This window comes from Dendrobates tinctorius, unplaced genomic scaffold (genome assembly GCF_039654945.1).
Source record: "Dendrobates tinctorius isolate UK_male_01 unplaced genomic scaffold, ASM3965494v1 ptg000144l, whole genome shotgun sequence".
In the NCBI taxonomy this organism is placed as follows: domain Eukaryota; kingdom Metazoa; phylum Chordata; class Amphibia; order Anura; family Dendrobatidae; genus Dendrobates; species Dendrobates tinctorius.
In genome coordinates, this window is record NW_027361811.1 from 11,738,510 (window position 1) to 11,752,170 (window position 13,661).

A 13,661-nucleotide genomic window follows, 5' to 3' on the forward strand; every position below is an offset into this window, starting at 1 on the left:
CCACAGAGATACAGCACCAGCACGCTGCCCCTACCACAGAGATACAGAACCAGCACACTGCCCCTACCACAGAGATACAGCACCAGCACACTGCCCCTACCACAGAGATACAGCAGCAGCACACTGCCCCTACCACAGAGATACAGCACCAGCACGCTGCCCCTACCACAGAGATACAGCACCAGCACGCTGCCCAACACAGAGATACAGCACCAGCACGCTGCCCCTACCACAGACATTCAGCTCCTGCAGCAGCCTCACCACTGCCCCATCCCGGGAGACCCTGCCTCCTGCAGCTCCAGCATCCACTCGCTTCCCTCCCAGCCCCAGCACGGTCACTGTGTGGAGGGAGGAGAGAGGAGGGGGAGGTGGAGAGACAAGAGATGCAGCAGCTCCTGGTAGCAGCCTTCGCCCCTTCTTGTGATCTCTGAAGACGAGGTGCATGTTCGGCTGCCAGTGCGCCCACCACACGGGGACTATGAAAATGATCCGCCTGCGGACCCCCAGCATGAGATCCCTGAACGTGGAGATGCGGTGCACCGTGCGGCTGCCGGACGACAGCGAGATCTGCTGCAACATCCAGGTATGAGGCGGCATCAGTGGCGGCAGCTCTGCGGCGGGGAAGTTCCACTCTGCGGCTCGTGGGCAAGTTTATGCGCAGCCGTGTGCCCGGACACGCGGGGAAAGTTGTGAGTGGCACCGTGTACAGCTGGCAGCATGGGCGGCTCTGGCCCGGCTCCTCTGTAGGAGGCTTCACCCGTGTTTACATCCATATTCCCCACACGTGAACGTTCCGCCAGGCGCCACCCTGTGTCTCCACGCCACAGACACGTACCATAGTGCCTGCTGACAAAGGAGGGCGCTGCTCCCCTGACGAATGACTGCCGGCATGTGAGGGGTCAATCCTATCATAGTGATTCTCCTGGGGTCCCACATGCCAGGTGCCCCCTGACTGACTGCCAGTGACCGAGTGGAGGGTCTTGTGGGGTCACATACTTCTGTGCTGTAATGTCTGATATTGGGTCTATTTCCCCTGGCGGTATTCTCTATCCCCCCAGGCGGCATAAAGCAGCCCACTTGTACAGAAGACGGAGCCACATTTGGCGGCAGGTCACACCGTAGGATTTGCTTTCGCGTGACGCTGCTATCTCCACGATAATGCGGTCGTCGTAGACAATGGCTGTTTTATGGCAGCCTGTTCACCCTATCATTAATGCCACATATTCTTGTGTGTGTGACATGGCTGTCCTGTAGATAGGCCGCTCTGTCATAGGCATGCGCCATTTATCTGCCGATTGTTGGAAGCCCCAGTCCATGTTAGTAGCATCTGTTGTTAATCTTATGTATACTAAGCCCACCTTACACATTAGGTGCCTGCTAGCGCCACGTTCAGACTGAAGAACATTGGGCCCACCACAGGATTTGATTCTGAGGGCCCACCTTCCTCCTCCACTGAAAAGCCCCATAGCTACTGCAAGGTTTGCACTATGAACCCTTCTGAAGGAGAAGCCAGGGCCCACCGGAGGATTCTCTGGTTCTCTGGTGGGCCAGTCCAACCCCTGCTAGCGCTCCCATACACAGGCCGAGCGCTCCTGTGCTGTCTATGAGAGGCGACTTATCACACCGATCAGCACTCCGGCACAAGTTATGGTGGATCCTTAAGTCCCCCGACAATCAGTTGTCTAACGTCCCAATACACTTTAGATTGTTGGACGAACCTGTCAACATTGGCGAGTTTGGACATCAGGTTGCCAGCAGATCTTTAAGAACCCATTTCTCAGGTATTGCTTCCCAATCCAGCTATACTCAGTAGGAGTGGTCATTGACCTCAGATAGTAATCTATGCCCCCTGAACCACCAGAAAGGGAATAAGGTCCTGCCAGACAGCTCTGACCACAGCGTTTCTTTCTTGAGAACAAAGGATCGGGCATGTGGAAATCCAACAGCCCAGTCCTTATCTTTTTTGACATCTGAGTTCTGCACACCTAAGGTGAAGTCTTCAGGTTCTGAACATGTTACTTTAATTTGTATGGTAACTGTAGGGTTCCGATGCGCAGTAGAAGTAATAAGCAAACCTTTTATCAGAAGTCCAGGGAGACAAAGTACCTTGATATGCTGGATTTCAGCTTGCCCGATTCCATTGGGGATAATCTTCTGACATAGTTGTCTGTCAGTAGCTTAGAGCGCCACTCCAGCATTTTTTTTTATTGCACAGCTGGAGTGGAACTTTAATTGTAAGTCCCCTGACCTCTGTTTCATACTCACCTGCCGCCTTCATCATTTTCCGGCATCACTCCCTTCTGCGTCCAGCGAAAAGGGACCTGTCGGCAGCTCCAGTGTTTCATGGAGCTGCACGGAGGTGACTTTTCAATACAAGTCTATGACAACCTCCTTCTGCCCTGTTTTATCTCTCATAGACTTGTATTGAGAGCTTGTGACGTAGCTTTTAATTCCAGCCAGTCAGGAGCTATTATCACAAGTTGGTGCCGAGGGACCAGAGTGGTGCTGTAAAATGGTAAAGATGCTGGAAGGTAAGTATATATGACCGTGGGCGAGTGTCACGCACAGTCTGGGAAGACTAAGTGCAATACGAAGTGATGAGGGTAAGGGAGCCCAACATTAGGGAAGGGGGGAGTGAGGACCCCTAGGCAGATCTAAAGTCACCCTTTCTGCCCTAGCTGTCCCTATATATGTTCTTCACCTGCCGCCGAGCAGGAACCTAATCCCTTCCTGACCCTGGCAATAAGTCCTGCTTAGGGAAGGACGGAATGAGCACTGGTCAATCCGCACTACCACAACTGGGATAGATAAACAAGAGGAACACTTATCTTGAGTTGACTCAGAGAGAAAACACAGACATCCTCCAACATCACCACAGAAGAAGATAGCTGACTGCTATAGCTCCAAGCCCCAACAGGGGGAATTGGAAATATCACCAGCAACTCCCAGCAGCAGGCTAGGAGTCTATAAACACCCAGGTCCAGGTATGTCAGTTAGAGCCGAGGGGAGGTCACCTCCGGGTCCAACAGTCAGAAGGATTAGGATGGCGTCTGCAAAGCCAACTGCAGAGACCTTCTGCAGCCAGATGCTGTGCGACTGTCTGCAGCCTCTGACACACTCGTGACAGCGGGGGACTTATATTTAAAGAGCCACTCCAGCTCTGAAAAGCAAACAAACGCTGGAATGGTGCTTTAAAGAAGTCCTTCCACAGAGTTTTTTTTTTTAAATTTTTACTAAATCTGTGTATATGTGCATGTTATGTAGTGTAGTGTGTGTGTAATATACCCAGCTACCACGGTAACCAGCGCCATTCTGCTTCTCTTCTCAGTGACGTCACCGCTTTTCAAATACAACTTAAAGCACCACTCCAGCATGTTTTTTAATGTCACCGCTGGAGTGATACTCACCGGTGATACCGGTTATACTCACCGGAGGGTAAGTCTATGACCGGGGGCAAGGGACTAATATTTAAAGAATCGCTCCAGCTGTGAATAATAAAACCCACTGGAGTGGTGCTTTAAGTCTATGAAGCGTCACAATGAGGTTCCATAGGTTTAGTTGCAAACGCCGTGACCTTACTGAGAAGAGCAGAACGGCGCAGGATACTGGACGACTGCGGTAGTTGATTATATTTACACACTACACACAAATATAGACAGGTTTCTAAAAAAAAAAACCCTTCACAGGCATGCTGTGGGTAGTTAGTAATATTTTGCTGATAGCTGTTGAAGGTATACCTGGCATCTGCTTATTGATTATGAGGACTAGAAAAAACATGGCTGTGGAGTCAGTAAGCCAAACCTCCTACGCCAACTCCAGTTCTTCCATTTTCCACACTCCCACTCAAGCTTTGACTCCCATTCCTTTATAAATGGCCCATTTATAATCATTAGGAAGAAAGTACAAATGTTGTCCAGTACTTTATCATTGAAGACCTCTCCTTAGAATAGATCATCAGTGGTCGGGGTCTGACACCCGGCACCCCCACTGATCAGCTTTTGTCTGTGTCGGCGGACGTTGGCCAAAAATGATCAATTTCCGGGGGTGCTGGGTGCCGATCACACATTGATGGTATATTCTAAGGAAAAGTCATCAGTGATAAAGTGGTGGACAACTTCTTTAACTGAAGTAAAATAGTTACGGCAACAAATAATACATTTAATTCTGATATTAATAATGTAATATTTTAGCTTTGAAGCTGGAGCCGATGCATGTCTACCATCTCCTCTCAAAACGGACTCCGAGTCCACAGCCCTGAGAAAATACATCAGAGTGGAGATCATATTCCCATTAGACCATTATGTGGAAACGATTGCTGAATATTTCAGATGTTCTACCTCTTACATTCTTACAATAACAACCAGGTCTGCTTCTTCCATATATTATTCACTGCTCCGGGCGCGCTGGCTTTCAGCACTGGTTAGCTCCCATTGTGCGCTTAGGTGTCCACCATCAGAAGCTGTGATAAGTGATGAATGAGCGCTCCCTGCACATGCTCCAAATCTGATCCGTGTGATCCCTAGTGTTTGGCTAGCTGGCGCTGCCTCTGACAAGTGTTACTCGTCTAGGTTTGGTACATTTTGTGAGAAAGGTAATGAGTGTATAAGACAAGTACTGCCAAGGTTGGACTACTATGGGAATGGCAGAGCATCAGGGATCTTGGCATGCAGCATGCGGCATTTGAAGACATCACCCTTGGGGCACATTTCTAATTCACATAAAAGTCCATGCCTGAAACATTGCATTTACATTGATTGATCTCCAAAATGAGACATTCTACAAAGTATATGAGTAGTTCATCCAACAGCTTCCTTCTCTAAAGCTCCACTAGTAAAGCTAGTTTATCTTCTGGCATTAGCTCCTATTTTCCAGTTTTGTGAACTTTTACGGTGGCAAGTCCTAGCCAATCTATGGGTTTAAATCTGACAGCATCATAGGCTTCTATAGAACGTGCAGCTATAGTAGGGGTGCGCAGTTGCAGCCATATTGTGCTTTCGTGAAACTAGCCTATATGGTGCGGATTTCATTTAGCAAAGTGTTTAAACAATTGATGTTGCGATCTGATCAGTTGTTTGCAATATTTTATTCCTCCAGAAATGAGTATTACTGAATGCTCCATCTCGATAGAGTAGACCATATCAGATGTATGAAGTGAGATGTAAGCCAGATTCTCCTCAATTTATCAATTTATTGCCCTTGGCAAAAGTGAGTTTCTGTCAATGCAGCAAATGGAGCAGGCAGGTTGGAATGGAATATAAGTAAAATAAGCATTACAAAGCAAATGTTTCCTACAGGTTTCATTAAATATGATGTAAAAAGTGACAAGTTTAGGTTAAGGAATTGGCATCTACAAAACAGAAGTGCCTCGCCGTCGTGTGCTCTCAAATTTAAGGTGCATTCACACTGCGCAGTTATCATGGACTGGCATTCTTAGGACAGCTCTTTTCTGATAATCGTGCAATCTTTCCTGGTTGCCGATCACCCAACGATTGAGCAAAACACGTCTCTGTTGGATTATTTTTTGGTTTACACTAAAGATCATCATTCTCGGCAGCACATTGTCTTGTGCAAACAGGACCGGGCTGCCAAGAGCAATGGTATCTTGTGTCCTCTGAATTATCTATTACTTGATCCTTCAGTTCTCATCTGAAGCCGGTCGGCCTGTGTAAAACAGGCTATTGCACGACCGCCGACCTGCAAACATATTGCCGGTCTGCAGTGGTTTAACGTTGGGCATCACGCTTTGTGAATGCACCTCTAAGGTCGGTGTATAGTAGCCAATCGGCGGCACTGAAGAACTGCCGACCGGCTACTTGCTTACTGATTGGATGTTTTATAGCCTGTTTGCACAGGCAGACCGCGCTGTAGATTTGCAGTGAACAATCTGTAAGGCTATGTGCCCACGCTAGCGTTTTTAAACGCTCAGGAAAAGGATCCCCTTCCCAGAAATCGCGCATCTTTTTCCGCGCGTTTTTTGCGCGATTTTTGACGCGATTTTGACGCGTTTTTGACGCGTTTTTTGACACGCGATTTCTGGGATCATTGGGGATGGCTAAAAACGCTCAGCAATACGGAAATTAATGCGCATGCTGCGTTTTTAGCCGCTAAGCGACTCCTGAGCGGTTAAAAACGCATGCATTGGCACAGAAAGCCAAAAACGCATGCTAATTAATTTGATGCATCTTTAAAGCGTTTCTGCAGCGTCTGAGCCGGCTCAAACGCTGCAGAAACGCTTAAAAAAACGCATCGTGTGCACACAGCCTAAAAGAGACAATGATCATGTATAGGCTGCTTTTTCAATTGGGAGGTGTAAATCCCTCTTTATTCCTTACCCTGTGGTATAATTGGAGGACCAGGTTTTGAGGTGTGCAGTTACATTTTATCTATTTGCGAAGTAAAATATTTGATACTGTATGAAAATCAGCTGGTAGACCTATTAAAAGATTAGTGTCATACCAACCACTGCTATGATCACAATGGGTCTTTATGGTCCAGGTAGGTCCCATATCAGAACATCTATTTGTGTCCCATCTGGATGTAATACTCTAAATAAGTGATTTTAAAGGGAACCTGTTAGCAGGATTATCCACAGTAACCTACTCACAGTGTCAGGTCAATGCCGTTATACTGATTACAGTGATACCTTGGTTGATGAAATCTGTCTTGTGGTTGTTGTTTAATCTTTATTTTCAGTTTTCGGTTAGGCCAGGTTCATACTGCGTTAATGCAGTCCGTTCAACGCATAGCGTTGACGGACTGCAGTAACGCTACTCACATAACGCAGTTGCGTTATGAGCTCCCGCTAGTGCAGATGCTTCATCTGCGCTAGCAGTGACGGACCCTTGGACGCTGCAGACCGCGTCTGAGGCTCCGTCACAGCATGACGGCACATTGCTAACGCATGCCGATTTTGACATCCGTTAGCAATGCGCCCGCGTTATGGGTGCGTTAATGGATGCGATACATTGTGTTATGCCGTGGTGTAACGCAGTTCGTCTAACGGACTGCCATAACGCAATCTGAACCCAGCCTTAATGATATGCCCGTGCTTCGGGGCGGCCTGTGGGGGGGTCTTCATGTGGTGCTCGTATTAGGTATTTATCTGTATAGCTTCTGACAGGTCACTGATCCTAACGTGTGTAAAAAAGATCACCTCCAGCAGGAAGGCGCCTGCGCTGCAGCATGATCGCACGTGTAATGTGCATTAAATTGTTTTATTTGATGATATAAGTTAATTCATAAAAAACAAAGCCTCCTCCAAGATGGCGCCAGCGCAGTAGCAGCTATCAGCGATCGCCGATAGCTGCTACTGCGCAAGCGCGGCCGGCGCCATCTTAGTGGAGACAATTTTTTTTTTACTCTAGCAAGATGGCGCCTCCACAGTAGCATCTATCAGCGATCGCCGATAGCTGCTAGTGTGCAGGCGCCAGTGGCGGCATCTTGACGGAGGCTTTGTTTTTTTAATGAATTTACTTATATAATGTATATGTGCGTTTTTTACCTGCGGATTTTCCGCATCCAATGTAAGTCTATGGCCGGAGTCACACTAGCGAAAAAATTGAACGATTGCAATGCGATAAAAAATCGCATTGCATTCGTCCCAATGTTATTCTATGGGGCAGCTCCCATCATCTGATTTTTTGTCGGAACGTTTCCTCGGACCGAGACAATCGCAGCATGCTGCGATTGTCACCGATTTTCGGATCGGACTCGCCAATGAAAGTCTATGGGTGCGATAAAAAATCGGATTACAAACGAACCAGATGTGTGACTTGCGATAAAATCGCAAGACTTCTCTAGGTTAACAGCAAAGAGCATCAGGCATTGGCATTGGATGTCAATTTGATGCTTAGATGCGAATAAAATCGGTTCATCGCTGGAAATTCGGATGACAGACGGATCCCTGGACAAGAAACCTTTGTGCGATTTCGTACTGTAAAAATTGGACCGATTTTTTAATCGTTGTGTTTGACTCCAGCCTTAGGGTGAATTCTGCCCATAAAACTCAGCATACCCACAAGAGAAATTGACATCTTGTGGATTTGAAACACGCACCACAAGTCAGTTTATGCAGTGTAAAAAAAAGCACAGTGGACAGGAGATTTCTACAGTATAAATCCCATCCACTTTGCTTGAACTGTAAGTCGCTGCGTTTTTTGTGAAAATATGCAACTTCAGAAGCACAGCAAATAGTCAGCGTGGTAACGTCACACGCTGCAGATAACTGAGTGGGGTTGTTTTCAGATGAATGGGACCGTGTAGAATGTAGAACTTTCCTCAACAAAATCTTCAGCAAGGTAATTGACCTCAAGGGAACCTGCACAAGTAGCAGATTTCTTGTATTTCTGCAGCAAAATCCACACGATTTTTGGTGGTTTTCATTCTATGCATTGTAAAAGGTGAAATTTGCGGAAAGGTGAATTTCTGTTCAGAAATATGGAATGAAGGGAGTAAGATATGCTTAATAAATTAATCAGGGGCACATTTTAACCCCCTGAAATGTATGCTAGCCACAGGCTGCTGCAGTTTCTATCACATCAGTGGTGTAAATTATGATGAATTTGTCGGGTGAGCTTTGCCACGCCTTATCACTCTTGATCTCCACCCAGTTGTCAAAAAAGTACCATAGCTGGCCGGGATTGGTGTAAAAATGGCCAAAGTAGCAAGCAAAATTTTGCGGAACTTTGAGTTACACATAAACTTAATACATTTCAATGAGTTCTGTCAAAAACTGCTTGATGAATCTTGCTCTTTGTGCATTATTTTGAGGCCTCTTTTGCATGACAGTAATTTTTTTTTAATCATTTTATCAGTATTTGTAAGCAGACATAAAGTACAATAGAAAGATTTGACCCTCTTTCGCTCGTGGATCCACTCCTGGTTTTGGCTTACGAATGCAAAATACTGATGAAAATACTGTACTATGACAGAGCCCTAAGGACTTACTTGTTGTTGCATTTTTGCTCTATTTTTTCCTGCATGTTTATGTCCCAGAAAAAATGCAGTACTAGCAAGGTGAAAGAGATTTCTGAAACTCGCGCACTTTCAGCTTATTTTTTACGAGAGAGAGAGAGAGAGAGATTTTTTTTTTTTGTCCGGCACCCAGAAAGAATTTCGGGTTAAATGAGTGTCTGGAGGATCCGCCAGAGAAAAAAACATTGCAAGCTCCGTTTTTAAATCTTTGAGGATGGTGACAGACAGCAAATTTTGGCGGATCCGCAAAAAAAACGGATGCAACGGACGGCAATCCGTCACAATCCGCCAATAATGGAAGTCAATGGGGAAAAAAATGGATCCTCAAAAGAAAATTGAGGATCCGTTATTTTCAAAACCTGGCGGATTGTGACCGATTGTAAAAAACTGAAGTGTGAAAGAGGCCTTACCAGTTTTGCTATGGTTTTCACCCATGGGCAGCACGGTGGCTCAGTGGTTAGCATTGCAGCATTGGGGTCCTGAGTTCAAATCCCACCAAGGACAACATCTACAAGGTGTTTGTGTGTTCTCCCCATGTTTGAATGGGTTTCCTCCGGGTTCTTCGGTTTCCTCCCACATTCCAAAGACATGGGAATGTAGATTGTGAGCCCCATTAGGGACAGTGATGATAATATTTGTAAAGTGCTGAGGAACATGACATCACTCTATAAGCAATGCATAATAAATAAATTCAAATGAATGGGAATAAACTCAAATAAAAATCCATCAAAAACGTGTATTTTGTGCTGCGTTTTTGACTGCCAACATTCTGAGGTTTGTCTTGCAACAGAAAAATCTGCTGCAAACGATGAACTTGTGCACATACCCTGCCCTACAAAATCTGCTGCAAACGATGAACATGTGCACATACCCTGCCCTACAGAGTCTGCTGCAAACGATGAACATGTACACATACCCTTCCCTACAAAATCTGCTGCAAACGATGAACATGTACACATACCCTGCCCTACAGAGTCTGCTGCAAACGATGAACATGTGCACATACCCTTCCCTACAAAATCTGCTGCAAACGATGAACATGTACACATACCCTGCCCTACAGAGTCTGCTGCAAACGATGAACTTGTGCACATACCCTGCCCTACAAAATCTGCTGTAAACGATGAACATGTACACATACCCTTCCCTACAAAATCTGCTGTAAACGATGAACATGTACACATACCCTGCCCTACAGAGTCTGCTGCAAACGATGAACTTGTGCACATACCCTGCCCTACAAAATCTGCTGTAAACGCTGACCTCGTGCACATACCCTTCCCTACAAAATCTGCTGCAAACGATGAACTTGTGCACATACCCTGCCCTACAGAGTCTGCTGCAAACGATGAACTTGTGCACATACCCTGCCCTACAAAATCTGCTGCAAACGATGAACATGTACACATACCCTGCCCTACAGAGTCTGCTGCAAACGATGAACTTGTGCACATACCCTGCCCTACAAAATCTGCTGCAAACGATGAACATGTACACATACCCTGCCCTACAGAGTCTGCTGCAAACGATGAACTTGTGCACATACCCTGCCCTACAAAATCTGCTGTAAACGCTGACCTCGTGCACATACCCTTCCCTACAAAATCTGCTGCAGACGATGAACTTGTGCACATACCCTGCCCTACAGAGTCTGCTGCAAACGGTGAACTTGTGCACATACGTTTTGCTGCAATTTTGAAACATTTGTGGCAATAAAAGCCTCCTAAACCAAAAGTGTTAACAAAATTCTAGATTCCTATGTGTGCTGGGATAGTTTTTCCAGCCTTCGCCAAGAGCTTCTATCATAGATTGGTGCAGAAAGCAATGCTGTCCTTCAAGTCCAAGCAACAAAAACTAACGGACCCTTTTCTAAGGCCTCATTCACACGTCAGTATTTTTTGCATCATTATTTCATCAGTGCTTGTATGCCAAAACAAGGAGTGTCTCCAAAACACAGTTTTTGGGGTCAATCTTTCATGTGTAGTTTTTGTTCTGTAAGTTCCACTCCTATGCAGAATACTGATGTGTGAACGAGGCCTACGTCAGTGGGTTTTGTTTCCCTACGGATCAGGCACTGTATCACTGAAGCTTTAGGGCATGTAGATGTAGGCAACCATCCCCTGCTCCATATTAGTCTGTATTGGAGAAGGCAGTTTTATGGAGAGAACAGCTTTCCACCCTGATGACAAGCGGAGCATTTACTCCGTTCTAATCTCTATAATTTCTGTTCTCTCTTTGACATAAAGTTTGCTTTGAGTCACCCATCGCAGCTTCTAAGAACAACTACTTTTACTATTTGGAGACACATCTCCCAGCTGCTACCACACCCGGCGAGGAAATTTACAATGCTCCCACAATACAAACATACATTGGATGGGCTCTTAAAAAAGATCTATAGGAATACTTTAAAATAATGGCCAGTTTCTTTAGCAACAAATACTGTGTCCATCCCCTTATCCTGCTCACATGTACATATTGTTGTAGACACTGGATTGGTAGCAGAAATAAATACTATAGATTAAAAAAAAGCGACATTTTTTGCAAATTATGATGTTTGCTTTGTAGCAATTGGTAACAGTAGATTCCTCACACTTCTCCAGGGCAAATTAAGTGTGTTTGACTCAAAATATTTGAAAAAACACCTAGAAAAAAAGACACGTACAAAATTACGCAAAATGAAAAATGGCAACAGAAAAAAATACATAGGCCATAAAATGTAAAGCTCCTTTAATGAAAATAATTAACTAAGAGTATGGGATGCAGAAAGCCAAAAGACCCAGGAAACAAATGGAAATAACATCCAGATTATAAGTGTAACATACAAAATGCACAATCCTACATATCTATAATAATGGGCCAAGTGGCCAAATGTCAGATATAGTAAATAAAGTCCAAAGTGGCTGAAATAACAGTGCAAGTATAGATGTTAGGCCGAGGTCAGACTTGCGAGAAACTCGCATGAATCTCGCATCTTAATACCCGACACTGCTGCCAGCACTCGGGAGCGGAGCGTGCGGCTGCATGTATTTCTATGCAGCTGAACGCTCTTGCCCCGAGTCCTGGCGGCAGTGCCGGGTATTAAGATGTGAGACTCATGTGAGTTTCTTACAAGTGTGACCTCAGCCTTAGGTATTAAATAACAGAGACCTGGGTGGGAATGGACCCCCTTCTTTTGTGAGGGGGTATTGTTTGTTGGTTGGGAGTACCCTGAATACGTGTTGGTCTTATATGGACATCTGTTGTTTCAAGGTAACTGTTAACCAATTCTTCTTTGCTGTCCTGGTGCTGACTATACCTTCAACTCTGCTCTGTCAAGTTTGTTGAGAGTTGTATTCAAGTGATAACAATGAGAGCAGGCTGTGGCTGATGCGACTATTAGGCCGGAGTCTCACTGGCGAGGAATACGGGCGAGTGAGAGGCGCTAAAAGCACGCATTAGACACTGACAAATGATTCTCTATGTGGTCACTCGCACCAGCCGTATATTTCTCATCCGTATCCTAAGCTCCGTGCTAATCGCAGCATGCTGCGATTGTCAGCGTACTACGCCCGTAGTACGCCAATGCAAGTCTATGGGTGCGCAAAAAATACGGATTACACACGGACCACACGTATGACCTGCGAGAAATACGCAGGTCTTTTGGCTGGTGACAGGAAATGGGCCAATCCATCATTAGGAAGCCTAGACATGCAAATGAGCTAAAAAACCGCTCCAGACATCCAGGAAGTACGCCTCCACGGAGTACAGCAGCAGCATGGCGTCCACATATATTAATGTAGAGATGCTCATTGTGCTGGTGCAGGAGCGTCCCGAAATATGGGACCCACGCGATGCAAATTATGCTAACCGGACAAGAAAGGAGGCGTCATGGAGGCGCATCTGTCGCCAGATGTACCATGACTTTGGTGACCGACCACGTGATGAGCAGCATAAAATTCGTAAGTGCAACGCTAAACATCATTAACCTTAGCGTGCAAAAAAAAAGGAATATAAAATCAGCACCCCCCTTCCTGTGCATGTACTTTTAGCCTCATGAGGCCGTTACATTTGGATGTGACACGTGGCTTCACACAGCCATAATTTGGGGTTAGGCCCAAAGCTCCTCATCCTCCTAGCCAAAAAAAATATTTTAAGTGTAGCTAATGAGACCCTGTGTATCTGCCCAATTACATATGCCACCATGGGTAGAACGCACACCCCAGAAGGCCCCATGCCTAGACTACTGTTAGAAAATGTGACCTCTCAAATATGTGAATTTGACAATATTTTCTGTCACATTGCAGTGGAAGATGTGATGAAACGCTGGCGAAGCATCCGGGACCAGTTCCGCCGGGAACGCCAGCAGCGGTCCAGGAGTGGGGATGCTGGATATGTAAAAAGAAAGTACATATACTATGACCGGCTGTCCTTCCTCGCCCCAATTCTGGATCTGAGACCGTAAGTACATACCTCACACCACATTACACAAATACATTACACAAATACTTTACAGGGACAAAAATATTGATGTATTTTTGCCTCTGTTCTATTTCATAACAGAACTCAATCCAACCTTACGGATCGAGGAACGGCCTCAGAGGCAGAGCCCATTATAGATCCTGTAGGGGATGAGGTGGCTGGCCCATCTCCCCCTACAAGGAGGATGGCTGAAGATGAGGCATCACAGGACAACACAATGGCTGGCCTAC

The 13,661-nt window shown here is 45.7% G+C and overlaps 1 protein-coding gene across 1 annotated transcript in view; it reads left to right on the forward strand.

Moving 5' to 3' along the window:
* Positions 1–321: 321 nt before the first annotated feature.
* The window catches only part of FRMD3 (FERM domain containing 3), a 245,599-nt gene continuing 232,259 nt past the window's right edge, over positions 322–13,661 (forward strand). Inside the window, exon 1 of the mRNA XM_073546031.1 lies at positions 322–583. Within this exon, the coding sequence (XP_073402132.1) occupies positions 443–583 (141 nt within the window). The 5' untranslated portion in view covers positions 322–442. The remainder of the gene's footprint in view (positions 584–13,661) is intronic.